Genomic DNA, 27,609 nt, shown 5'->3' on the forward strand with positions numbered 1-27,609 from the left:
AAGCAAACTGGTAAATTAAATTGAAGGCTAGGTCAAGAGAGACACAATCACAGACACTTAAGGGGCTATTTCAGAATGTACAGAATAGATACATTCCAATAAAGATGATAAATTTCAAAGCACAGACCCACCTCTCATGGTTTTCTTAAATTGAATCAGCTTTATTATCATATGAGCAGACTGAAAAATTGATAAGTCACCACTTACAGCACCATGTTAGTTAGATACAAAGGTACCTGGGTATAGCTTCTTCAGTTACAAGATTAGTTACAGCATAACAATGTCACCAACATATGATGCCATCTTAGGTACAATCCTTAGTTACAGACTAGAGAAATGAAGAATAAAATTGTATTGTAGCTACACACACTACAACCATAGGTCATAAAAATGAGACGTTTAAAGCTAAAGCTATTTAATAAAATTATAAACACAGATAGTAAGCGTTTATGAACTGTTAATGAAGAGTTAATAAAAAGTGTTGTTCATGTAGAAAGTGAGACTGAAGAATGAATGAAAATAAAACGATTGGCAAATGAATTGAATAGGAATTTTGGATCAGTCTTCACATAGAAGACACAAGGAACATCTCAGAAGCAGCAATAAATCAGGAAATAGAAGGAAGGGAAGATCTCAGGAAAATCAGAATTAGTAGTGAAGTGATCCTGAGTGATTCATGGGAGCTGCAATCTGTCAAGTGCTTGGGTCCTGATGGACTTGATCCTCGTGTCTTAAAAGAAATAGCTACTCAAAGTTGCTATATTGGCTTTAATTTTCTCAAATTCTTTTGATGAGGGACTCTCCCATTGATTTGGAAGATAGCGAATGTTAACTCCCCTTTTCAAAAATGGAGGGAGGAAGACAAAGTACAATTCCACTGGTCAGTTAGTTTAACATCAATCATAGGGTAAATGTTTAGAGCTATTAGTAAAAGAGTTGTAGCAGGAAACTTAGATAAGTTGAACCTAATCAGAGCCAATATTATTTTGTGAAAAGCATTTCATGTTTGACCAATTTGTTGGGAGTTCTTTGAGGAGGTAAACCATTCTGTGGATAAAAGGGAACTGGCGGATACACTGTACTTAGATTTCCTTACAACATTTGGCAAGGTGGCACATCAAAGGTTCTTGGGGAAAATAAAAAACCCATGGTGTAGGTTATGGCACATTGGCAAGGATAGAAGATTGACTGGGTAACATGAAATAGAGATAAGTGTAAACGGATCTTTTTTAAGGTTGGCAAGATGTAGTGTATGGTGTACCACAGGGACTGGTGCTGGAACTTCAATTGTTTATAATTTGTATAAATAACTTCAATTAAGAGACAGAAGGTGTGGCTGTCAAACTTGCTGATGACACAGATACTTTGGGAAATAAGTTGTGAAAGGGACAAAAGGGAGTTTGAAAAATGTTAAAAAAATTGAATGAGCAGATAAAGATCTGGCAAATGGAGTATGATGTGGGAAAATGTGAAATTTTCCACTTTAGCCAGAAGAATAAAAATGGAGGCATATTATCTAATGGGCAAAAGATTTCAAAGCTCTGAGATGCAGGAAGATTGGAGTGTCCTCGTGAATTACTATGCAGGTACAAGTAATTAGGAAAGATAATAGAATGCCATTATTTATTGTGAAGGAAACTGAATGCAAAAATATGCTTCAGTTATGCAACACAGTGATGAGACTGCATCTGTGCAGTGTCTTGGTCATCTTATTAAATGATGGATATAAATGTATTGGAAGCAGTGCAGAAGGTTTACTCAACTGATATCTGGAATGGGTGGATAGGTCGGACAAACTAGGCTTGTATCTGCTGGAGTTCAGAAAAGTAAGAGACAACTTGATTGAATTGTGTAAAATCTGAGGGGTTTCACAGGATAGATATGGAGTGGTGTTTCCACTTATGGGAGAAACTGGAACTATTTGTCACTGCTTAAAAATCAAGAGTCTTCCATTTAAAGCAGCAAAGTGTTTTTCTCTCAGTGGGTCATGAGCCTTTGGCTCACAATGATGGAGGATCTGCATAAATAGCATTGCTCTAGCTAAAGGTGTTTGATAAGGTGGCCAGGGAGACAAAGCTCAGGACTACAGCATAGTGAGGCGCAGTCACACTGACTCAGGTTACAATTTAAAACTTGATATTACAGAGATTGTGTCAATGAGCTCCAGTTTTCACTGTTGAAAAATTTGGTCAGCGTAGTAATTCTTAACTTGCGCAATACTTGAGTGAACACTGTCTGATGCAAGGATATTTGAATAGACAGCATTTGGTGACACCGGAACTTTAGGCTGACTGGGACAACGTACATGTGCCCACCCAGTTCCAGGTCCTACACGTCATTGTCTCTTAAGCAAAACAGGCACAAGTTTGAAAAGGATTTGAACAGGGCTGGAGGAGAGCAGACAGACTGGGGAGGAGGAGCAGAAAGAGCAGACAGGGAGGGGGAGATGATTGGGCTCATGAGAGTGGAGGGAGAAGAGACTCTGTCTGTTCTCTTTTTCTTTCCCTCTCCCCCAAACTGAATATGATCCCCTTGCACAATCTCTTCCAACTCCCCAAATCCAATACTTCCCCACCCCTTCCCTGTTCACAGCCACATCTGGGCATGCATTAATTCATAAGGAATAGCGCTAAGCGCATTTAAGGTCAGGAAATGTACCCTTTTTCATACTGGTTTTTCAAGTCTATTTGTTGTGTCTTAGCTATCGAAGTGCAGGTCAAAAAGATTTAACCCCATTTTGCTAAGAGGAGAAACAAGGTTCTCAGTTTAATGACAAACTTAGGAAACTAGTAGGTTTGCAAAGCCTAAAATAACTGGGCGATAATCCATGCTGACCTCTTGATTTCCTGAAATAAAAGTTTGTCTTGATTGCACCTCAGGTGGTGGTCATGGGGGAGGAGTCACAGAATTGCTTATTAAAATCATTTGAAAATATTTCCATGCCTTTTCCAGATTTCTCTGTCACATTAACACAGCCATTTCAATTTTGTGCAGCCAACAGCCTGATGATTTCTTTATGGAAGAGGTAATGAAGTTCTGGGAAAGAAGGAAGCTAGAGTATGTTGGTGGAAGGCCAAACTATTCAATTAGCTTTTATGAATGAGAAAGGAACACAAATCAGCTACTGCAGGGACTGCCCTTCCATTCGCCAAATTCCTAGCGTTACATTTTAATCTAAAAGAAAACAGGAAGGTTTGGGTCAAGTTTAGATGTTAAAGTCTGGAAGTTTGTTCATCTAACTGTTCTACCAAATGAACTATTTCTGGGCAAAAGTGAGCAGGGAAATTGTATCAGCAACCAATTCTCTCCAAAGATATAGGTTGCCACTTTGAATACCATAATGAGGTATTCTCAGATGAGTTTTCAACTTTAACTCTGATCAGCTGAGTTTTCCCAAGTATCAGGAATCCTAGCAGCTTCAATGGGCCGAATGGCCTAGATCCTACATCTTATGGTTTAATGTAGTGGCGGTATGCACACAGTGCTGCAAGGGAAATAATTTTTGATGCAGTGACAATGAAGGAATGCTGATATTGTCAGAATTATGAGACATCTGCTGGGGAACTAATTGAAACTAATAACATTCTGCCTTTATTTTCCTAGATGGTAAGAGTTTGCAGAGTCTTGATAAATTGCTGCCATACACCTTGTGCAAGCACATTACTGCCAGTGTGTATCAGGGTGAAGAGTATTGTACATGAGAGTTGGTGAGTGGATAGGGTGTCACCTTGTGGCCTGCCATGTCCTGGATGTTAAGTTTCTTGAGTTACTGTCATTGAGCTGCACTGCAAACTTGTGCCCTGTAGATGGTGGGCAAGCTTTAGGGAGTGTTGTATTTGTGGCTGGAGTTAGGGAAACTAACAACACTATATTTAAAAATACTGAATGCATCTTCCACATTTGTAGTGTTCTCCACGTGTATCTTGGTTCCATATTCGAGTATAAGGATTTAGTGGAAAGGAAGGATTTAAACATTAAAATCCAGAGGATAAGACCTTGTGTGTGTCAACTTTGTACATTTTGTCTAAACTTAAAAGGTGGCATGGTTGCACAGCTGGATAGCACTGCTACCTCACTATAAGGGACTTGGATTCAATTCCAGCGTTGGGTGACTCTGTGGAGTTTGCACATTCTCCACCTGTTGAATGGGTTTCCTCCCACAGTCAAAAGATGTACAGGTTGGGTTAATTGGCCATGCTAAATTGCTCCATAGTGTCTAGGGATGCGTAGGCTAGGTAGATTAGCAATGGAAATTGCCAGGTTATGGAGATTGGGTGAGGGTCTGAGTGGGACATTCTTCAGAGGGTCAGTGCAGACTTGATTAGCTGAATGGCCTTTTTCCACACTTTAAGGATTCTAAAAGCTTCTTTTTCATTTCAGTGTCTTCAACAAATAGTTACGTGCAGGCATCGCTGTCTCGACCAGCATTTATTGCCCAATCCGAATTATCCTTCATGAGGTAGTGGTAATGATGTCTACTTGAACTGTTATTGTCCATGGAGGGTAGGTTCAATACCATTAAGGAATCAGTTACATAATTTTGACTCAGTGACGGTGAAGTAGCAGTGATAGATTTCAATGTCAGAATAATGTATGGCTTGGAGGGTAAGGTGGTGTTCCTATGAATCTGCTGCCCTTGTTCTTCTGGCTGTTGAGGTTATGTGATTGGAAGGTGATATTAAAGGGGCCGTGGTGAGTTGTTACAGTATATCTTCTACACACTGCTGCCACTCATTTCATCCTCAAATGATTTATGTTAAAGTGGTGAATTGAACATTAATCAAGCAGGATGCTTTGACCTACATGATGCTGAGCCAGTAACTTTCCAACTCTCTAAAGTTGTCTTTTAGATGGTGGAGCCAAGTTACAGAATTCCACACCTCTGACCTGCTCTTGTAGCCATAATATCTGTACATCTGGTCCAGTCAGTTTATGGTCAAGTTAGCCCCAGGTTGTTAATAGTGAGAGATTCAGTGATGACAATACACCATTGAATATCAAGGGGAGATGGTTAAGTTCTCTCTGGTTGAAGATGGTCATTGCTAGGCACTTGTGTGATGTGAATATTGCTTACCACTTATCAGCCCAACACTTGGACGTTGTCCAGGTCTTGGTGAATATGGACTACTTTAGTATCTGAGGAGTAACAAATGCTGCTGAACATTACGCAATCAGCAGTGAATGTCCCTACTTCTTACTTTTATGATGGAAGGATGATCATTGATGAAGGAACTGGACATGGTGGGCCAAAGATAACGCCTTTCAAAGCTCTTGCAGTAAAGTCCTGAAGCTGAGGGGACTGGCTTCCAACAACCATAACCATCTTCCTTTGTTGTAGATATGAAACCATGCAGTAGTGAGCAACACCTCTCTCCTCCACCCATCCCCCAATGTTTCTAGTTTTGCTAGGGATCCTTGATGCCCAATATGATCAAATGCTGTCGGGATATCAAGGGCAGACTCTATCACCACCTCTGGAATTCAGCTCTTTTGTTTATTTTGAATCAAAGTTGCAATGGGGAGGGAGTGGCCCTGACTAAACCCAAATACTACACCAGTGAGCAAGCTTAATAGCACTGCCAATGATCACTTCCATCAATTTGCTGATCATGGGATGAAGGTGTCACTGGCTAAGTCAGCATTTATTGCCCAACCCTAATTGCCCAGCTGGCAGTTAAGAGTCAACCACATTGCTGTCAGTCTGGAGTCACATGTCGGACAGACCAGGTAAGGATGGCAGTCTCCTTCCTGAAAGAACAATGGTGAACCAGATGGGTTTTTCCCAACAATTGACAATGGATTCATGGTAATCATTAAATGACACTTAATTCCAGATTATTTTTTTAAGGTTAATTCAAATTCTACCATGGTGAGATTAGAATCTGGGTTCCTAGAACATTATCTGGATCTCAGAAATAACAGTCCAGTGATAATAACACTAGGTCATCACCTCCCCCATAGATTTATACACTTATTTATAGATTCCCAGAGAATTGCTACTATTAATTGCTGCCCTCTGTCAAATACAGTTGGATCTGCTATAACACACGTTTCTTCAGTGCAAATTGGCTATAATGCAATTGGAGAATTTAGACCATTATTTGTAGAACACAAACTTTCCTTACCTGTATTGGCTATAACACTATTCTATTCTCATTGGTTTAAATTATGCTGTTATTATATGATTTTCTTAACACGGGATTGCACAGAACTATCACGCTATATCACAACAGACTACTTAAGCTTTGACTAAACAACTGAGATGTAACTTCACTCAAAACTTACATACACAAGGGAACAGTGATGAAAAGAGGGTGGCATAAGCAGCGGAGATTTCTGAAATACATCATTAAAATTATGCAGATTTGAACTGAGAAGCTGAAGTGCTTAATACTTTGTGAATTAAATTTTCCTTTGATATGCAGAATATATACATATTTAAGAATACATTTGACAGAAAATATTACTAATACATAACCTCTGAAATAATTTGAATATACCATGCCTATTTTGAAAAATCAGTTCTGTGCTAAGAAAATACAAAATTGTAGGCATGACCAAGTAGAATAGTTCATACAATGTAAATTTTATTATGTAATACTGGAGTACTGTATAGGTGTGGTATACAGGGGGAAAATACATTCTTTAAATGATAAGATAACACAAATTTAGTATGTTTCCCATTACATCGCACTGGAAAATATCATTAATTTTCAAGAAATTAAATGTAGATGTTACCATTTAACTACTTTGAGAACATACAAGTGGGTAATTATAGAACTGACATTTGAGATGAACTTGTTTTCAGATTTTACCCCATCTCAAAACTTAGCACCAACATTTATTACAAGAATTAAGAAAAATGCTAAACTGCAAACTGTTCGGAAAAAACTTTACTGAATACTATTAATGTATCCAAGAGTTTTAATATTTAAATTAAACTTTATAAAACACTACATAACTTGCATCTGTTAATGATGACTTGTAAAATATCTATGCTGAACTGTAAGGTGTAACTGTAAAGTCACAGATTTCTTTAAGATGTGAGAAGTTTCTCTAGACAATGTTATACTTTTCACAGAATATCAATAATATCGCAGTTGATCCATTTTGTTTTCAAGTACATGTAGGGAAATCATAACACATTTTAAGTGTTGTATTACAGTATTTACCATGCTAAATATATTACGAAAAACAATACTAAATTGATTTACCAGGTTTTTAAAAATAGCTCATGCAATCAAAGCTAATTTGTCAAATTTAATTATTGTAGCTATTACAGTGAAGATGAATAAAGGTGGAAATGAATAGAGAAATGTAGAAATAAGCTACCAGATGGCATTTGGTGTAAGACTTGCCTGCTTTACTTCTAACTGTTTTAGTTTATTACAGTATTAAAAATTAAAGTCACCTAGTCTATAAACCTTTATTTTTGAATGGATACTGGTAATTTAGCTTGACCTAAGCAATTTTTCTACCTAATGGAATTTTATTTGGCAATAATGCAGCTTACAATCAACACCCTATAGTGGTTACAAACTGTATAAAAATAGTAAAGGTTTATGCATATAGATTATTAGAACATATATATTGAAAAAAGATTAGAATGACTGAAGAAATGTGAAACTGTGAATTTTGATTTAAATTTTTTGTAAGTGTCTAACTTCACAATCATATAAAATGAGAAGAGTAAAGAAGCCTTGCCTTGAATACTTTATGTAGTGTAGGCTTAGCGTGAAGCATATTAAGTAAAAGCTATTTTAACATTAAGCTTTGAGTGATACTCAAAACTGCTGTGGATAAAGATATTAAGTAGATAAGGATATAATTTGCCAAACTCTTAGTTACTACAAATGAGCAGATTAGACACTAATTCCCTATGTTGTAATGGGTTTGAACAAAATCAGTGTCACTTCACATTTTCATATTTTGGTGTGCACGTGGAGATGTAACAGCATGTACCAAAATGTTTCTGAAAATGCAATAAAACAGTACCATTTTAGAGGAAAAATTTATACAATTCTCCACTTTTAGATGGAACCCTGTTGTAGCATGCAGACCAGCATGCCATCAGAATAGTGCGATTTGGGTTCTAAGTGAATTCACAAAATTAGTCAGGCCATTGATAAGGCACTTCCCTGTGGGAAGGGAGAGGTACAATGTACAAAAACCTTGTTCTTGCTGAATCATAATACTGCTCTGACATAACTCGTAGCGAGCTGTTGAGAGCAATAAAAAAGCAACAAGGAAAACTTCATCTCGAGGGCAAAGATTTTCCAATAGGGTTTACTTTTTGATAGTATGTTGACCATATAGGTCTGCTTCTGTCAGGATAAAGTCATAAGTTTTGTTCCCAAAATTAATCTTTAGCACTGTCTTTTGGCTTTAAATCACTTGCATTGAGAATATTGTTCCAGATGTACTCAGCTGACTTGTTTTTAGAAAAATGTTTGAATTTAAAAGAGCTACTTTACATATTGACTGTAAACCACGAGTAGGCTCCTTATTTCCGTCCAGTACTTTCTGCCAATTTCTTCAGTCTTTTCTTCAGCTCCAGAGGGAACTTCTCATAGCATTTCTTGCAAACTGGTTTCATATCAAACTCTACAAACTTGTTTCTATCGAACAAAGAAAGAACTTTTTAATTCGCCTCAATGGAAAAGGTCAGTGAGCATGCACTCTGTCACAGATCCTATCCTGTTTTAGTCTTATAATTCAAGAATTTGTCATAGTCTTGTACAGAAGCTTTACATATTTTCTGTCAATTCAATGAAGGAGGTTTTAAACGGCACTAAAATATAAGTAATGAGAATTCAACAGGAACCATTACCACAATGTAATAATTAAACATAGCTATAACAAGAAAAGTCAGTCAGTCAGTCAGCATGTACCAACAAAACCCCTTCACGCTACAAAGCTGAGCATGACAACAAAAAATCTGGGATAATTCAATGGATAAAATTTGATTTTGCTATCTGATTTAGTTTTTAAACTTGAAATATCTTATAACCATTGCTGCTAATTGAAAATAAATGTGAAATTAAATAAGAACATGAGAAACAGGAACATAAGACAGACATTGAGTTCCTCAAGCGCAAGCTGACATTCTACCCGATTATAGGCGATCTGTGCCAAGTCTTTGCTCAGCTTTTGTGCCAGCTTCCCATATGCTCAACTCATAGGTAGTCATAACACTCTAGTGACCACTTTGTTAAATAATTCCAGTGATCTAACTTCTGCAAAACTCTGGGGTAGAGAATTCCATACATTCACTACCTCCAAGGAGAAGGAATTTCCTGCACATTTTTAAGTAACTGTCCCTTTATTCTGTAACTATGTCCTCTATTAAAAGCTTTGAAAGTGGGAGATGTGTGTCGTGTAGACAGTCAATGTGCTCATTTTAAAGAATACAATAAAGAAAGGGTTAGATGAGCCTTGGAGAGGTTAATTGATGAAATTGCACAGTTATTTTTAAGCCAAAGTAGCTGAACATATGACCACCACTGATCAAATGATACAAATTGGGCTGTGAGAGGTCAGTATTGGAGATCTTGAAAAGGCATAGGGAAGGACAAGCCAATGGAGTATTTTGAAGATATAAATATGATTGAAGTCAGTTAAACAGTACAATGATTCAACGATACAGAATGAGTTAATGTAAATATAAGACACGTGGAAAGATACTAACCAAGGACAGAAGAGAAGATAGAGGGATTGCTTACAGGCAGATATCCATCATTTTTTTCTTTTTCTGTTTCTCTTTTGCATCTCTTTCTCGTTTAGCAAGTCGCCGTTTTAACTCTTCAGGCAATCGTTCGTAACAATGTTTACAGACTGGTTTCAGATCAATTTCAACAAATTTGTCTCTTCACATAATTAATAGTAGTCAGAAAAGGATAGAACACAAATAGAGCAATGTATGAAACGAGGAAACTATAGAACCACACAGAAAAAAAATTGAGAGTTGCACTTCTGACAGTTATTTTTGAAGATGAAAACAACCAAAGCTTAGTCACAGAAAGAAACTAATTAAAAGTTAAATGGTTTGAAAAAGTACACTAATCAGGTAACAAAAATTAAATTGCTTACTTCAGTGTCAGCTTGGTGTTGCAAGTTGAACAGGCAAAACAGTTAACACACCAGGCCTTATTCAAAGCAGATACAACTGTACAGAAAACAAAAAGTGAAATATATAATAAAATCACAAAACTAGCATCTTATTTATTTATCCACTTGATTCATTAGAAATGCATTACATTCAGTTCTAAAGCAAATGGTCCAACATTTGACAGATTTAAAATTCAAATGGCATGAAAACTAAACATATAAATCCAGATTCTTAGGATTACTGATTTGTTAAATAAGTACAGGGCCACCAGGGGGAGGAAGAGGAAGACTCAATACCATGCAAAAAATGGTTATAACCTTTTTTGCTACATTTAAAATAATAAATAATACATTTCACTGAAACTGCATCAAGTCAGCAAACAGAAGAAAACACAAGAAATGGAGCTTTCTCGTTATATAAAAATGTCACATACATTTTTCAGTAAGTAAGTCATGGAATTACTTAAAACTTACCATCTCCTTCAATCACACGATTACAGTGGTAACAAACATCACCAAATAGCTGAAAAAGATAATGTGTGTTCAACATGTTCATGACATCAAAAGATATCAATTCAAGACTAACACATCTCCTTCAATGCAAACTTTTATTTTAAAACTGCTGCCAAAACTTTGTTAAAGTCAACTTAAGTAAACAGTAGCATTCTCACCTCCAAGATCAACATGGTGTAATTAGCACTCATCTTGAAAACTTAAAATACCTCACTTTAGTGCACGGTCACATGTTCTATCCTTTACAAATGTTAAGGAAAGTGCTGCCAGTTTGTGGGGGCAAAAAAAGTCCATGAATATCCTAACCGATATTCATTTCTCAAATCAACACCGTCAGGGACAAATCAGTTACCTCATAGCTATTTGTGGGACATCGCTGTCTGCAAGTTTCTTGCTAAGTGTATTTTCAATAATAGTGTCTACATTTTAAAATAACCTACTTCACTAAAGGCTCTACATAAGTGGGACCTTTATTCTTGGCATATCTATTCTGAATAAATGCAGGACCGGAAAAAAAGTGCTGCTATAGGTATTTTACATAACTGTTTTAAAACACGCAAATATAAAAAAAACAGAATTTGTGATTCAATACAAAAAGAAGGATAAGCAAAATAAAAGGCTACTTAATCTATTAGCCTGGATATTAATAAAAGATCGAACATGGCAGGTGAATGTATTCCAAAAGTAGCAAAAAAAATGATATTCTTACCATTGGAATTAGAAACATGCCACATAAATATTAAATTTAAAATGAAGTAATATTGCCATGATTGTGCAAAATAGGAAATACATTGTTTCTAAATTAAGTGTTAAGAGTTTTGCAGCATTACCTGATTATAGTGAGTTTCACAATAAGCCAAACCCTTCCTTTCATAGTGGCGATGACCCAGAAAAGGTTTCTCACATTTGGCACATACAAAATGCTGCAATTAGATGATAACAGTTTCAGTTTGATGACTGATCCTTCTACAGTAAGTAATTAGATGCAATCACTGTGATTATCAAAGATCAGGAAAAATAAACAAACAAATTGTCAGACCAAAGTAATATCAAACATACATGTATTTTCTTTACTCTTGTCATTCATAATGGAGTAAGTATAAAAATAACTTTACAAACCTACATGCAAACTGTTGAACAGGGTCAAATACAGAAAGGAAACCAGAGGGCTAAACCAAAGAATTCTGATTTATACAATTAGAGAGATCCAGTTGGTGATGCAGGGAAACAGACTAAAATACAAATTAGCGTTTGAAACTCTCACTGTTACTTTGGCTACTTACATAGGTCCCTAGGATACTTTGAAGGCACACTACTCCACATCTCTAGAACAATTTGTTAGGAGGGTTTTTAAAATAAAATTCATGACAGGTAGGTGTTGCTGACCAGCCCAGTATTTATTACTCATCCTTAAATGCCCTGGAGATGCTGGTTGTGGTGATGAGCTGTCTGCTTGAACTGTTGCAATCCTTGGGATGTCAGGACACCCTCCAAGTTGGTAGTGCATTCCAGGAGTTTGACCAAGTGACAATGAAGGAACAGCAATGTATTTCCAAGTGAGGATGGATAGCTCAGAGAGACACTTGCTGGTGTGATGTTCCCATGCATTTGCTGCCATAGTGCTTCTAGGTAGTATTGGTCACAGTGCTGTCAGCGCAACCTTGGCTAGTTACTTTAGGGCATCTTGTAGATATTACATATTGCAGCCACTGCACTTTGGTGGTAAATGGTGAAGATCATGAATGGGTTGTCAGTCAAGATGGAGGCTTAGTTTTGGTGGGGCCAAGCTCCTGGAGTATTGTTGGAGCTCTAGTCACTCAAAGAAATGGAATGTGTTCCATTGCACCTGACCTGTGCATTTTAGATGGCAGACAGGCTTTGGGAAAAGGAGATGAAGAATTGCAGTGCAGAATTTCTAGCCTCTGTCTTGCTCGCATTGCTGCAGTATTTATATGGTAAAAACAACGACTGCAGATGCTGGAAACCAGATTCTGGATTAGTGGTGCTGGAAGAGCACAGCAGTTCAGGCATTTTGAAGCTCCTTGGATGCTGCCTGAACTGCTGTGCTCTTCCAGCACCACTAATCCAATATGCAGTATTTATATGGCTGATAGAGTTGAGTTTCTTGTCATTATTTACCCCAGGATGTTGAGAAAAGGGGGCTTCAGTGACAGCAATGCCATTAAACATTAAAGGGGCAGAGGTTAGATTCTTTTATGATGGAGATGGTCATCGCCTGGTGTGATGTGAATATCACGTGCCAAAGTCTGAATGACGCAAAAGCTGAGACAGAGTCATACAGCACAGAAACAAACCTCTCAGTCCAACTCATGCACAGATCAAACATCCCAATCTGACCTAGTCCAATTTGCCAGCATTTGGCCCATATCCCTCGAAACCCTTCTTACTCATATACCCCTCCAGATGTCTTTTAAATATTGTAATTGTAACCACCTCGGACAGCTTGCTCCATACACACACCACTCTCTGCGTGAAAAAAAGTTACCACTTGGATCTTTTTTAAATCTTTCCCCTCCCACCTTAAACCTATGCCTTTTAGTTCTGGACTCGACTAGCCTATGAAAGAGACCTTGGCTATTCACTCTACGCCCCTCATGACTTTATAAACTCCTACAAGGTCACTCCTCCGCCTGCAACATTCGGGGAGAAAAAGCCCCAGTCTATTCAGCCTCTGACTAATACTCAAAACCTTCCAAACCCAGCAACATTCTTGTAAATCTTTTCTGCATCCTCTCAAGTTGAACAACACCCTTACTACAGAAGGGCGATCAGAATTGTATTCTAGAAGTGGCCTCATCAATGTCCTGTGCAGCCACAATTAGATGTCCCAACTCCTACAGTCAATGTCTGGCCAGTAAAGGCAAGCAGCAAAATGTCTTCTTCACCAACACGTCTACCTGCGACTCCATTTCTGAAGGAACTATGCACCTGCACCTACAGGTCCTTTTGTTCAGCAACACTCCCCAGGGCGCTACCATTAACTGTTGTAATGGTTTGCTTTATCTCAATGCAACACCTCACATTTTTAAAATTAAACTCCATCTGCCACTCCTTGGCTCATTGGCCCACCTGATCAAGGTCCTGTTGTACTCTGAGGTAACTTTCTTCACTGTCCACTACACCACCTGTGTCATCTGCAAACTTACTAACCATCCCTCCTATATTCACATCAAAATCATTTATGTAAGTGACAAAAGGCAATGGACACAGCACCAATATTTGTGGCACAGTGCTGGTCACAGGCTTCCAATCCAAAAAACAACCATCTACCACACTTTGTCTCTCCTATTTCAAGCCAATTTTATATCCAGTTGGCTAGCTCTCCCTGGATCCCATGTGATCTAACCTTGCTAATCAGACTACCATGTAGAACCTTGTCAAATACTTTGCTGAATTTCATATAGACAACGTCTACCACTCTTCAATCTTCATCGATCTTCTGAGGAATAATAACTACTAAATGTTCAGCATGATTTATCAGTGAGCATCTACATCTGACCTTATAATGGAAGGAGTGTCAGTGATGAAGCATCTGAAAGCAGTTAGATCTAGGTCAGTGCCCAGAATTGATTAATCTCACAACCAAAGAATTTCCTTCAGATTCCTACAGGCTCCAATTTCATCATAGAGTTCCTTGTTGCCATATTGGGTCAAATGCGGTCATGCCGACTTATGTGGGAGGAAGAGGAAAACATCAGGGGCAAAAACGTGCCTGCCATGCTTCCCATCCTGTACCTAATTGCTTATTCGTCCAGATGGAAAACGAAGGCTGTGACAGCTGTCTGTTTTAAATGCCAGCACCAAAGTTTTAGATAACATTTATATCACAACTAAAAGCTCAGTTACTAGTAGAAACTGGAGATATCTATAGTTATGAATACAAAAGCTTGGGTAGTTGTGCTGCAGCATATTTCCCACAACGTCAAAATAACATTCAAAACAATTATATAAAATCTTTAGTCTGGAGGCACGCTATCCTAATCTGAGACACCACTTTCAAGGCCAAGCAAAAAAGATGCTCAGGGTCACACTGAATGCCATTTTAATACATTACAAAACATATTTTGAGATTTTACTTTGAAACATGATAAGATGAACCCTTTTATAACTTTCAATATTGATTAAAGTTACATCCCTTGTTCCACCATCAACAATGATCTACAAAGGACTTTAGCAGTGCAAATGCTAGGTTCACCAGGATGTGGAGCATTGGAGATGGGATTGTCGTCTCTGGGCTGTAAAAGTCTTCACAATACCACCCCCAGCACTATATTATATTTTTAAAATACCATCACTATGGTACATGTTTTCAATCCTCATTTTCCTATTTTTAAAAAATTATTTGTTCAGATGTGTTATGACACACCTTTATAGCAGGAGAACCGTTACCCAGGCCTACTAGCTTAGAGGCAGGGACACCATCATTGTGTCACAAGAAACCTTAATTAAATTCCAGCAGATGGAGTTGGTAGAATTTGAAATTCTGCCTCTAGAAAATTAGCCTGGGCCTTTGAATTGCTAGTCCAATGACACTACCATCTTCTGCCAACATCCTTCTTTTTCTACCCTGAAGCTAAAGCTCATATTATCAAATGGTAGAGAAAGCAAAGAACTGCAGATGCTGTGAATCAAACAATAAACAAAAATTTCTGGAAAAGCTCAGCAGGCTGGCAGCATTTCTGGACAGAAAACAACCCTTGACATCACCAAAACATTAACTTTGATTTCTCTCCACAGATGCTGCTAGACCTGCTAAGCTTTTCTAGCAATTTCTGTTTTTGTATCAACGGTATTAGCCTAGGTAAGGTCCTGGGAGAGTGTTGCCAAACAAAGAGACCTTGGAGTGCAGGTTCAAAGTTTCTTGAAAGTGGGTTTGTAGGTAGATAGGATAGTGAATGCAGCATTTGGTACACCCCTTTATTGGTCAGTGCATTGAGTATAGGAGTTGGGAGGTCACATTGCAACTGTGCACAACATTGGTTAGATCACTACCGGAATACTGCATTTAATTCCGATTTTGTTGCTATAGAAGTGGGGTTGTGAAACTTGAAAGGTTTCTTGTGACACAATGATGGTGTCCCTGCCTCTAAGCCAGTAGGCCTGGGTAACGGTCCTCCTGCTATAAAGGTGTGTCATAACAGATCTGAACAAATAATTTTTTAAAAATAGGAAAATGAGGATTGAAAACATGTACCATAATGTACCATAGTGATGGTATTTTAAAAATATAATATAGTGCTGGGAGTGGTATTGTGAAGACTTTTACAGCCCAGAGACGACAATCCCATCTCCAATGCTCCACATCCTGGTGAACCTAGCATTTGCACTGCTAAAGTCCTTTGTAGATCATTGTTGATGGTGGAACAAGGGATGTAACTTTAATCAATATTGAAAGTTATAAAAGGGTTCATCTTATGTTTCAAAAAAAAAATCTCAAAATGTGTTTTGTAATGTATTAAAATGGCATTCAGTGTGACCCTGAGCATCTTTTTTGCTTGGCCTTGAAAGTGGTGTCTCAGATTAGGATAGCGTGCCTCCAGACTAAAGATTTTATATAATTGTTTTGAATGTTATTTTGACATTGTGGGAAATATGCTGCAGCATAACTACCCAAGCTTTTGTATTCGTAACTATAGATATCTCCAGAAAAAGATTTACAAGGGTATTGCCAGGGTTGGAAGGTTTAAGCTAAAGGGAAAAGCTAAATGGACTGGGGCTGTTTTCCCTGGACCAGAGGCTGAGGAGTGACCTTATAGAGGTTTATAAAATCGTGGGGGGCACGGATAGGGTGAATAGACAGGGTCCTTTCCCCAGGGTAGGCAAGTCCAAAACTAAAGGGCATAGGTTTAAGGTGAGGGGGGAAAATATTTAAAAAGGGACCTTAGAGGCAACTTTTTCATGCAAAAGATGGTGAATATATGGAATGAGCTGCCAGAGGAAGTGGAAGAGGAAGAGGCTGGGACATTTAAAAAAGGTTTAGAGGGATATGGGCCAAATGCTAGCAAATAGGACGAGATTTATTTAGGATATTTGATTGACAAGGACAAGTTGGACCACAGGGTCTGTTTCTTTGCTGTACATTAGATTAGATTAGATTAGATTAGATTACTTACAGTGTGGAAACAGGCCCTTCAGCCCAACAAGTCCACACTGACCGTCCGAACAGCAATGCACCCAGACCCATTCCCCTACATTTACCCCTTCACCTAACACTATGGGCAATTTAGCATGACCAATTCACCTAACCTGCACATTTTTGGACTGTGGGAGGAAACCGGAGCACCCGAAGGAAACCCATGCAGACATGGGGAGAACGTGCAAACTCCATACTGACAGTTGCCTAAGGTGGGAATTGAAGCCAGGTCTCTGGCGCTGTGAGGCAGCAGTGCTAAATACTGTGCCATCGTGCCAGCCACATCTCTATGAATCCACAATTCTAAAAGGAACTTAAAATGATTTTTATTACATAAACTGTACCTAGTGCTATTATGCAAACCTGTTAGACATAGTTACTGAAGGACTCGAGAACTGGACAGGACACATCATCTTTCTGGTACTCAGACAACTCAACTGTCTCCACCCAGAGATCACATATACAGGCTGATCTGCATGCATCATAATTTACACTTTCTTCAACACAGAAGTTGTTGGAGCTGCCACATTTCTCCAGTACTTTGCTTTTGCTTAGGCAGAATTCCAGTATTCATTTAGATTCAAACATATTTTCTTCTACAATCTCTCTGCAGCATAAGTTTACAACACAAGTGAATCATTTGTACATTCATTACAAAAAAAATTCAAAAGCCATTGCACCCATCACTTTTGTCATTCCTGACAAGATAAATAGCACACATGTTTTCTAGCTACTTTTGTGGGATTCAATTAGTACAAGAGCTAGCCCTATTACACAAACAACATTCTCACTACATAATCTTTGAATTAAAAGTGACATTAGGACAGTTGAAAAAAATTTGAAGTGAAATGTGTAATCAAATAATGAATTTTCACAAACATTAGCCTGCTGGACAGTTTTCTTCAATACGAAAGGAGGATTGTATGAATTAATTGAATACTTGAGACAAACTGAAAACAGCAAGAGATGATAATGATTTTGTAAAAATTTGACTGTCAAGCTGCAAAAGCAATGTTTTAAAATAGGCTTATACCTAGACCAAACAACTACATACAATTGTGACCACCTTTCAAATCACGAGTTTGTTATGATTCCAGCTGCCAGGTCAAGGAAATCACTGGAGCATGTCAACTGCTGTCTAACCAGCACCCTATTAAGATAACTGAAAAAGGAAGGAAAACTATCTGTGAAAACAAACAACCAGAAGATATTTTAAGCCTTTCTGCAGCAGTTGGGAGCTATTGCACAGCTAGATTACGATGCAGCATGTTGGGAGGCTAAAATTGCTCTAAGAAATAAAATGGGAATAATAAGTTTGAAAAAGCTTTTCTGTCGATTGGAGTGGATCACCAGTAAAAGATTTCCACTTATAATCAACAAGTCTGCTGCTACTACACAAAGCACAAGTATTTGAGGGAGCATCTTAATGCACCAGCATCTGATCAAACATGTATACATGTTAGGGTTGGGCAACAAATGCTAGCTTGGTCAGTAATGCCCACGCCCTGTGAAAGAATTGTTTTTTCCACACGCAAAATCTATAGTCAATCTGCAAGGTAAACTGTCACAAAATATGATGGGAAATGGTTGTGAAAAGGGAGTTCTTGAGGCCAACAGTGACGTTTTAGTAAAAACTAAATGGACTTCGTATGCGGTCACCGAGACTCAGTCCAGCCTACATTTGATCCCAAAATGTACTAACAACAAGTAGGCCAAAGGCCAAGTTCACATTATTCAGAATCCAAGAACAATTAAAAAACATGTGTTTGGATGTTTGGTATACCTAACTGATTGACACAATGCAAACTTTCTGAAGGCATACGGCTGAAGAGGGATCTCAGATTTAGAATCAAAGCTTCTAACTGATCTCACCCAGAGGCTAGGCATAGAAACACACACTTCTGTATCCATTGCTCAGCACCAACCACAACTGGACTGCAGAGATGCTAACCATTATAATGGGATGATGTGTGTTCATGCTGTTGTCAGGAGTATGAATGGTGATTCTGCTGGCTATACTATTAAAGGACAAGGATCTTCCAAGTGCTTTACTCAAACCCCTGCCAGTTAGTTATCAAAAAAAAGTCAACTAGTTTCAGTGTTTCAGAGAAAAGTCATACTGATACGTTAACTAGTTTCTCGTTTTGCATATGCTGCCAGACCTGCTGAATTTTTTAAACAATGCCTGTATTTCAGATCTTTAGCATTTGCAGTGCTTTGCTGTTGGATCATTATTGCCGCATTCTGGTAATCGGGATAATAAAAGAGACTGCATTGTAGAGTCTGTTAGAGCATAAAAGAGCTCCTCTGGGCAAAGAGTCAGGAACTAAATTAAGGTAATGGTGCAGACACTTGAATTAGAGCCGACATTCGATTTCACCAGTTTCCTCATTTCCCTTCTCCCCACCTTATCCCAGATCCAACCTTCCAACTTGGCACCACCCTCATGATGTGTCCATCTTCCTCCCCATCTATCCGCTCCACCTTGCTCTCCACCCTATCACCATTACCCCACTAGCCCCCCCCCCACCACCAACCCCCCAACCATCCCAGTTATCTCTCCACCCCCTCGGCTCACAGGCCTCTTTCCCAATGAAGAGCTTTTGCCCAAAACGTCAATTCTTCTGCTCCTCAAATACTGCCTGACCTGCTGTGCTTTTGCAGCACCACACTCTTAACTCTGACTTTTGACTAGTCAGCTTGCTTTATGGAAGTGGCATAGATTCTTCCCCAACTTAACAAAACCTTTCTTGCAAACCAATATAGTGGTCTTTGATGGACAGCAGTGTAAGGTCAATCAGCTATATGCTCTGGTTTTGCCTTTTAGCTTGTGAAATTTCATAATTATTCTAATGTCATGAGGACAACAGGAAACAGAGACTGGTCTTGAACCAATGGATGTGTACCAGTGAACCCATAGGCACTCCACTATGGAGGATTTAAACCCTAACAGTGACTATAGATTTGTCAGTAACTTGGATAATCTTAAATATAGTGATAGATTTTCACATTTGTTGAACACCTTATGGACGCACAAATAAATATTCAAGTATTGGTTAGGTAGTCAGGCTCTTGGCTCTCATTGTTCTTGAGCGATGTTTCCCACCACACACTAACCATTTTTCAGCATCAATCCAAAGAATCCATCAAGCTAAAAGAAACTTCACCGGTGAAATTAACTGTTCGTATCTCTCAGAATCATACAGGCCTAGAATTTCCAATCAGGATTAAAAACCCTGTTTTCCGACCAGACAAAAGAAATCCAGGAAAACAGGAGTGGGAGGCTCCCTTTTTCAGTGGTGGGTTTCATATTCTGGGATTTAAAGATCTGGTCATCACTTTGAAAGCTATTGAGAAGGTAAGTGTGGAGTGATGTGGGTGGGTGTTGGTGATGAGTGGTAAGTGGGTGAGGACTTCAGATAATGTGGGTGAAGGAGGGTTGAGTGCCAATTGGGTGAGGGAGATATAGAGTGATAGGAGGGTAGGGTGAAGGGAGTAGGCTGGCTTGCTAGTGGATAATTGCTTAGGGTTGGTTGAAGGGTCAGCTTGGGGTGGAGGTGGCAGTGTCACATGGGGTTGGGCTTAGGCTCAGTTGGACGGGGGGGTGGGTGTTGTCAGTGGTGAGTCAAGGCTTCAGTTTAATAGTTACACAGAAATTACACATTATTAATTCCACATGGTCATGGTGTGCAACTCCCAACGTATGCTGCTTTAATGACGATCATCCCTTCAGATCATCTGGGCCACACTGCCCAACTCTAAAGATATGTTTGCATTATAACTTTGTATTTATTGGTAATGGAGAGTATAGATCAACATTAACTCATTCAGTAGCTGTAGGGAAGTGACCCCAATTCCCTCTACTCTCCGTCTGATTTAAATCCAACAATTAGTGCCAAAAAGACTGCATTCTGGACTATATTAAAAAAACGGAAAAAAAGACGAAGGTAAGACGAAGGTTTCTTCATCTTGGCTACTCAAAGTGACGGTTACAATTCTGGGAAAGAATAACAAATCTTCAGAAACAAACATATTTTAAAAACACTGAATCCTTATATTTGCAGTCATCACCAAATTTTAAAGAAAATAAAATATAAAGTCAAAGCAATGAAGTTGACCTGATGTTGATTAGTTTACCTCCACATGCCACTGCTTTCCCATTGCATTAACTACACGTCCTTCAATTGGCCGTCGGCAAGCACCACAAATAGGGACACCCATTTTATCGTGGCACGGCAGGCAGTATAATTCTCCTTTCAGCTCTCGAGCTTCAGCAGTCAATTCTTTCCTGGTTAGAAAGGAATATCAAAAGCATACTAAACAAATCAGTTTTGCATATATCCTCTGCACAACTGATGACAGAGTAAGTTTGAAGAAAGGATTAGTTACATTTCCTCTTTGTATAACAGGTTTTATATTAATTTTCACAGCAAGGAAGTTCTCAACGTTTATGCTCAGCATGTCAGTCCATGAAATATAAAACACAAATCAAACCAGTGCGATTTCTGGATTGTCTGGTGACATTACCATAGAGCCACTGTCTCATCTCAAAGTCTATTATAAAGCTTATTAACTCACAAGCATACAAAATAGGGTGACAATTGTTAAAACTTTTCCAGATAACTTCTCAATTTGTTCTGTTCTCAAATTTCATGTACATTGGATATTTTTGTTACTAATTAACGAATTAGAATGTGTTTCATCTTCGTGTCGTTTGGAACCCATCCACGGTAATCACTAAACCTCAATGTGCATATAACAGAATTAAAGTAAACTGGGATGCAGCAAGAAAGAATGTTAGTGGAAGTTAACTCTTCAGGAGCATAACATTTTGGAAAATGGGGAGATTACACTTACAACTTTATTCAATCTCATCTCACAAATACCTATTCAATCCTGGGGGACTGTGTCTTACTTTAGCATTATTTACATTATCAGAGCTTGCAGAATCAAAAATCGGCACAACCTTGTGTTTAATATACCCTTGAAGAAATTCAATAGGTAGCTTATCTCATACCTTTCTCTAAGTCAAACTACATTTTTAATTTTGTAATATTTACTTGTTCTCAGGTTAGGCCAGGATTTATGGCTCATTCCCAAGTGTACCTCAGAAGGTGTAGTGAATCTAATTGTTCAATCTAAAAAGACAGTAGGCTTGAGATTCCAATTCTTTGGGGGCTGCCTAAGGGATGTAGTTATGCCAAGGAACTGAATTTGAACCATAAACCAAATGCCACAGGGTTACAGTCATTCTAAAATACACACAAAGTTGCAGTGAAAGGGAGTGCTGCCAGATGATGCAGACTCTCTCTCTCCCTCCCCCCTCACAATCACCTGCCAAAAATACTCCTTTCCTAATAAGATAATTCTCAAAATGCTGCCGTTCACTGAGTTTTGCTGAATTTATACAAGTTTCTTGTACACCATGCCAAACCAAAGAATGACTATGTTCAGAAGTTTTGGAATATTGACAAAATCTGAATTATCATGTTTGACTGAATTAATATTAAAAAATGTTTTCTTAACTACATTCCGAAGAGTTATTCGGCAAATGACTACTCGGCAACCTCAGGCAAGAAAAGCTTTTGCTTGCCATTTTCTATCATGGATTCCTTACCGTGAGATTAGGTGGCCATTTCCCTATCTTTCTTTATGACAGAGGTAGGACAGGATAAGGAAGAACAGGAAATATCAGAGGTGCACAGGATAAGGCTGGACCGAAGGAGATAATCTAGGAAATAACATTCCAGCACAGTCTATAGGCCAAGCAGCTCACTCTGATGTCTCAGATGATGTTTAAACACAGTATGAATCATTAAGGCAGCAGAAATGGAATTCCACATCCTATTGCAAAGTGACCTTGAAATGTCTTTTCAAACAAGAGGTTGACTTATTGGGCCCATGTTTGAAAATACAAGTTTTGAAACAAGACTAAGTTTCAGTATTTAGATATGAGCTTTGCACTAACCTTTCACAACTGTCTTTTAGCATTTTCGCATTATACCAAAGTGATCTATTGCTATTCAGATGCATTATAATAATATACATATATTTACAAGAATCATGCTGTCTCAGTGAATGTAAGTTTACGCTTCCAAAATACAACAGTGACTCATATGTAACTTTTAATGAAAGACATAAGTACTGCAGCAATTCAGAAATCCCCTGTTTTGTTTTACTAATATTGATCAGTGTTTTGTTAATAGGCAACAAATATCAGCTACATTCAATTAACTTGTAGCTTTGGAAATTTTGAGATGCTAATTAACTAAACAGAAACAACTAAATTCTGGGCAAGAATGCCGTAGTTAGCTCCAGTAGCCAGGTGAGTCAAGTGCTTATTATTGACAATTTCCTGATTATGGAAGGACTGCTTGAGGGAACAAATGATCAAAGATTATCAACTGTGATGCTCAATCCATGACCGAATAGTCTGTCAATGTTCAAAGGGTAAATTCACATCAAAAATGACAGTTTAAACAATATACCAGAACTGTAGTGCAGCAACAGAGCCAGCGCAAGTGAGAGACCAACAGACAGACAGACAGAGAGAGAGAAAATACACAAAATTTACACACAGAAGCAGAAACAAAAAAAAAGCAAGTCAGGGGAAAACAAAAAGATAAAGGAAATAAAATTTGAGGGGAAAAAAAGCAATTAAAAAATGCAAAGGAAGTGATATAAAAGAGAAACAGACTAAGATGGATGGAGAGACACAAACGTTTATTGTTGAAATCAATGAACGTGAATTGTATATTTATTGAAAACAATTGAAAGTCCTACTTCCTTGTATTTACACTTCAATCACAATATGCAGACTTTTGGGGGGAAAAGGCAGGAAGATGCATTTTTGGGTGAAGCGCTCAGGCAGTTAGTGAGGCATAATGGGCTGAATGGTCTCCTTCTGTAATCATGAATGATAATTTCTCCAAGACAAGTACCCATGGTTTAGAATTAAAACGAAAATATACTGAAGGAACATGAATTAGTAATTCAAAATTTCTCACCCGCAATGGGCACAGTTGAAATGATCAGGGTGGTAAGGATCATTCTTGAATATAAGAGGCTGTTCGTCAATAATGGCGTGACATTTCTGACAGATATATTTTCCCAGACCTCTGGCCTTTTCACGGTTATGACATGGACGGCAAAGGTGTCTGAAAATAGAAAATTATAAAGGATTACTCATGAAATGAAGTGTTTCCTCTCGCTCTTCCAAAGCAAATGTATACTTCTAAAATGGAATGACATGGTGACGCCATAACATCATTTTGAATCAGAAAAACTAAGTCTTGAAATCACTTCTACTCTGGTCCACTGACAGTGATTGAGAGGCTGAAGCATACAGATCAGTAAGAATCCAGCTCGACCTCCAGTCAGTATTGGGTTAGCTGATCTCTACTAAGGCAGTGATTAAGGCATTACACCAAGACTGCATGATGGAACTAGGCATGGAGAATATGGGCAAGTCAAATAGACTAAGGTGTTTTCATCCAGTCTCCAAGACACTTCCATCACAAGTGAAAACCACATCAGATACCTACTGCAGCTCTGAATTCACAGCTTTAGGGAAGACTAAATTATTTGCAAGGAAATCTTGTGATTTGAATGCACGATCATAAATATGAATTAATAATATTGATTGAAGTTAAATTAAGTTGATAACATTTTCTAGGATGATCACAGTGATTTCAAATGAGCAAAGCAATTAACTCCTGGAATTTGACTTGGCAGACCTCTCAATTATTTCCCTATTACTTTAGTTTTCTGCATTTATCTTCTATGTTTTGGTTTATTTTTGTGTTTTAAGATGGCTCTGGAAAGTGGTGACACTTTTCACTGTATTTAAAACAAAATACATGTGACAATAAATAAATCAAATAAAATAAATAAATCACAATCAAATTTAAAAGTCTGTGTAATTGACCTATATGTATAACTGCTATAGGGAGTGCAGTAAAATCCAGTTCCACATTTATATCAAGCCCATTTAACAGGCAATCGCATTACATCAAGACTAAATTACAATGTACAGCAGATTAGCACATGTACGTTAGCACACAGATAAGGAATAGCTTAACGTAAATCAACCACTTCAATTAAAAATACAAACCAAAAAAAAATAAGTTCAAGGGAATACGAGTGGGGATGTGTTTGGAGGCTTTTTTGATAAAGATTCTTTTTAATGGGGAGCATGTGAATCAAAGAACTGGTATAGAGATAACTGAGTCGAGAGTGTGGTGCTGGAAAAGTACAGCAGATCAGGCAGCATCCAAAGACATTTCAGACATAAGCCCTTCATCTGGGAGGAGGCTTGTGGGTTGGGGTGGAGAGATAAATGGGGAAGGGGGTGGGGTGGGGTGAGGTAGTTGGGAAAGTGATAGGTGGACGAAAGTGAGGGAAGGAGGTGATAGGTCAGAGGGGGCAGTGATGGACGGGTTCGGAGGGCAGTGCTGAGTTGGGGGCTTGGGACTAGGACAATGTGGGGGGAGGGGAAATGAGGAAGCTGTTGGAATTCACATTGGAACCCTGCAACCACACTGGATCAAGATGAAAAACAAGGCGTTCCTCCTCCAGGCAAAATCGGGTGGTAATGGTTTGGCAGTGGAAGCGGCCCAGGACCTGCATGTCCTTGACAGAGTGGGAGGGGGAGTTGAAGTATTCAGCTATGGGCAGCAGGGTTGGTGGGTGCCGGTGTCCCAGCGATGTTCTCTGAAACAATCTTCAAGAAGGTGTCCTGTCTCCCAATGTAGGGGAAACCACATTGGGTGCGCAATGGGTGTAGGAGATGGCAGCGGTGGAGGTACAGGTGAATTTCAGATGGATGTGGAAGGATTCCTTGGAGCCTTGGACAAAGGGGAGGGGAGGGGAGTGGTTTGGGGGAAGTTTTTGCACTTCCTGCGATGGCAGGGGAAGGTGCCGGGAGTGGGGTGTGGACCCGACGAGGGAGTTGCGGAAGGAATAGTCTTTTCGGAACGTTGATTGGAGGTGGGGAGGGAAATCTCTCTCTGGTGGTGGGGTCCGTTTGGAGGTAGCAGATGTGGCTGAGGAGGATACGTTGTATGCGGAGGTTGGTGGGGTGGAAGGTGAGTACCTGGGGGCTTCTGTCCTTGTTGAATTGGGAGGGGTGGTGATGCATGAAGTGGAGGAGATGTGCTGGAGGGCATCAACTACATGGGAAGGGAAGTTGCGGTCGTGGAAGGAGGCCATCTGGGACTTTATCATCCTGGGAACAAATGCGGTGGAGGCAGAGGAATTGGGAATAAGGGATGGTGTTTTTACAGGAGGTGGGGTGGGAGGTGTACTCTATGTAGCAGTGGGAGTCTGTGGACTTGTAGTATATGTCTGTGGTTAGTTGGTCACAACAGACAGTGATGGAAAGGTCCAGGAAGGGCAGGGAGATTGCTGAGATGGTCCAAGTGAATTTGTGGTCTGAGCGGAAGGCGTTAGTACATTTAATGAACTGTTCAACTTCCTCGTGGGAGGATGAGGTGGTGCCGATACAGTCATCAATGCAGGTGGGGAGTGCTGCCGGTGTAACTGTGGAAGATGGACTGTTCCACATATCCGACAAACAGGCAGGTATAGCTGGGTCCCATGTGGGTGCCCATGGCTACCCTTCTGGTTTGGGGGAAGTGGGAGGATTGGAAGAAGAAGTTGTTGAGGGTGAAGAGCAGTTCAGCCAGGTGGATGAAGGGAGTTGGTGGAAGGGTATTGGTTAGGATGGCATGAGAGGAAGAAACGGAGGGCTTGGAGACAAAGGTCTCACGCCGTCCTAACCACTATCCTTAACTCCCACACCACTCCCCTCAACTCCATCCAAGGCCTCAAGGGATCCTTTCATAGCCATCAGAAATTTACCTGTGCCTCTACCGATGTCATCTACTGCATCGGTTGCACCCGTTATGGTCTCTTCTATATTGGGGAGACAGGATACCTTCTTGCAGATCATTTCAGAGAACATCTCTGGGACACTCGCACCCACCAATCCTGCTGCCCGTGGCTGAACACTTCAACTCCCCCTCCCACTCAATCAAGGACATGCAGGCCCTGGGCCGCCTCCACTGCCAAACCATTACCACCCGATGCCTGGAGGAGGAACGAGTCAGATTCTGCCTTGGAACCCTGTAACCACACGGAATAAAGGTGGATTTCAACAACTTCCTCATTTCCCCTCCCCCCACATTATCCCAGTCCCAAGCCTCCAACTCGGCACCACTCTCCGAACCCATCCATCACTGCCCCCTCTGACCTATCATCTTCTCCCTCACTTCCATTTATCACTCTCCCAGCTACCTCACCCCACTCCCCTTCCCTTCCATTTATCTGTCAGCCCTGACCCAAGCCTCATTCCTACTGAAGGGCTTATGCCCTAAACGTTGATTCTTCTGTTCCTTGGATGCTGCCTGACCTACTGTGCTTTTCCAGCACCACATTCTCGATTCTGATCTCCAGCATCTGCAGTCCTCACTTTCTCCTAAAGATAACTGAGTCCAAATAGTGTTGATCTGGTTTACTGAGACATGATGTGTCCTAACATCTTGGCTCAATTCTTTAGTGGGTATAACCATCAGAAAGTACCATAAATTAGAGCAAAATTTTATAATGTTAAACGCCTGTATTAACACCTCAAACACCTGTTAGCTTAAGGCACAACATTATGGCATAAATCTTAATGAACTCTGAGCAAATCATATCAAACATCAATGCATCATCTGAGAGAAAAAAAATACCTTAGCTTTAGGCCCTTTTCTATTCCTCTCAAATTCTAGCTTTGGGAAATATTTAAATTAAGGCTGAGTTTGTGCTTTCCATATTTCATTGTAATATTTTCA

The 27,609-nt window shown here is 39.3% G+C and overlaps 1 protein-coding gene across 6 annotated transcripts in view; it reads right to left on the minus strand.

Moving 5' to 3' along the window:
* Window positions 1-6,565: 6,565 nt before the first annotated feature.
* The window catches only part of LOC140481408 (LIM and senescent cell antigen-like-containing domain protein 1), a 122,664-nt gene continuing 101,620 nt past the window's right edge, over window positions 6,566-27,609 (minus strand). For 3 of the 6 annotated variants that reach the window (XM_072577558.1, XM_072577556.1, XM_072577554.1), the window contains exons 5-11: window positions 23,782-23,931; window positions 20,912-21,062; window positions 11,451-11,543; window positions 10,582-10,630; window positions 10,090-10,165; window positions 9,689-9,866; window positions 8,504-8,618 (exon numbers count right to left, since the gene is read on the minus strand). In XM_072577558.1, the coding sequence (XP_072433659.1) occupies window positions 9,719-9,866; window positions 10,090-10,165; window positions 10,582-10,630; window positions 11,451-11,543; window positions 20,912-21,062; window positions 23,782-23,931 (667 nt within the window). In that variant the 3' untranslated portion in view covers window positions 8,504-8,618; window positions 9,689-9,718. Of the gene's footprint in view, window positions 8,619-9,688; window positions 9,867-10,089; window positions 10,166-10,581; window positions 10,631-11,450; window positions 11,544-20,911; window positions 21,063-23,781; window positions 23,932-27,609 lie in introns of all 6 variants that reach the window. The other 3 variants (XM_072577557.1, XM_072577555.1, XM_072577559.1) reach the window with 2 other exon arrangements.

Source organism: Chiloscyllium punctatum, chromosome 9 (genome assembly GCF_047496795.1).
Source record: "Chiloscyllium punctatum isolate Juve2018m chromosome 9, sChiPun1.3, whole genome shotgun sequence".
Taxonomy (NCBI): Eukaryota; Metazoa; Chordata; class Chondrichthyes; order Orectolobiformes; family Hemiscylliidae; genus Chiloscyllium; species Chiloscyllium punctatum.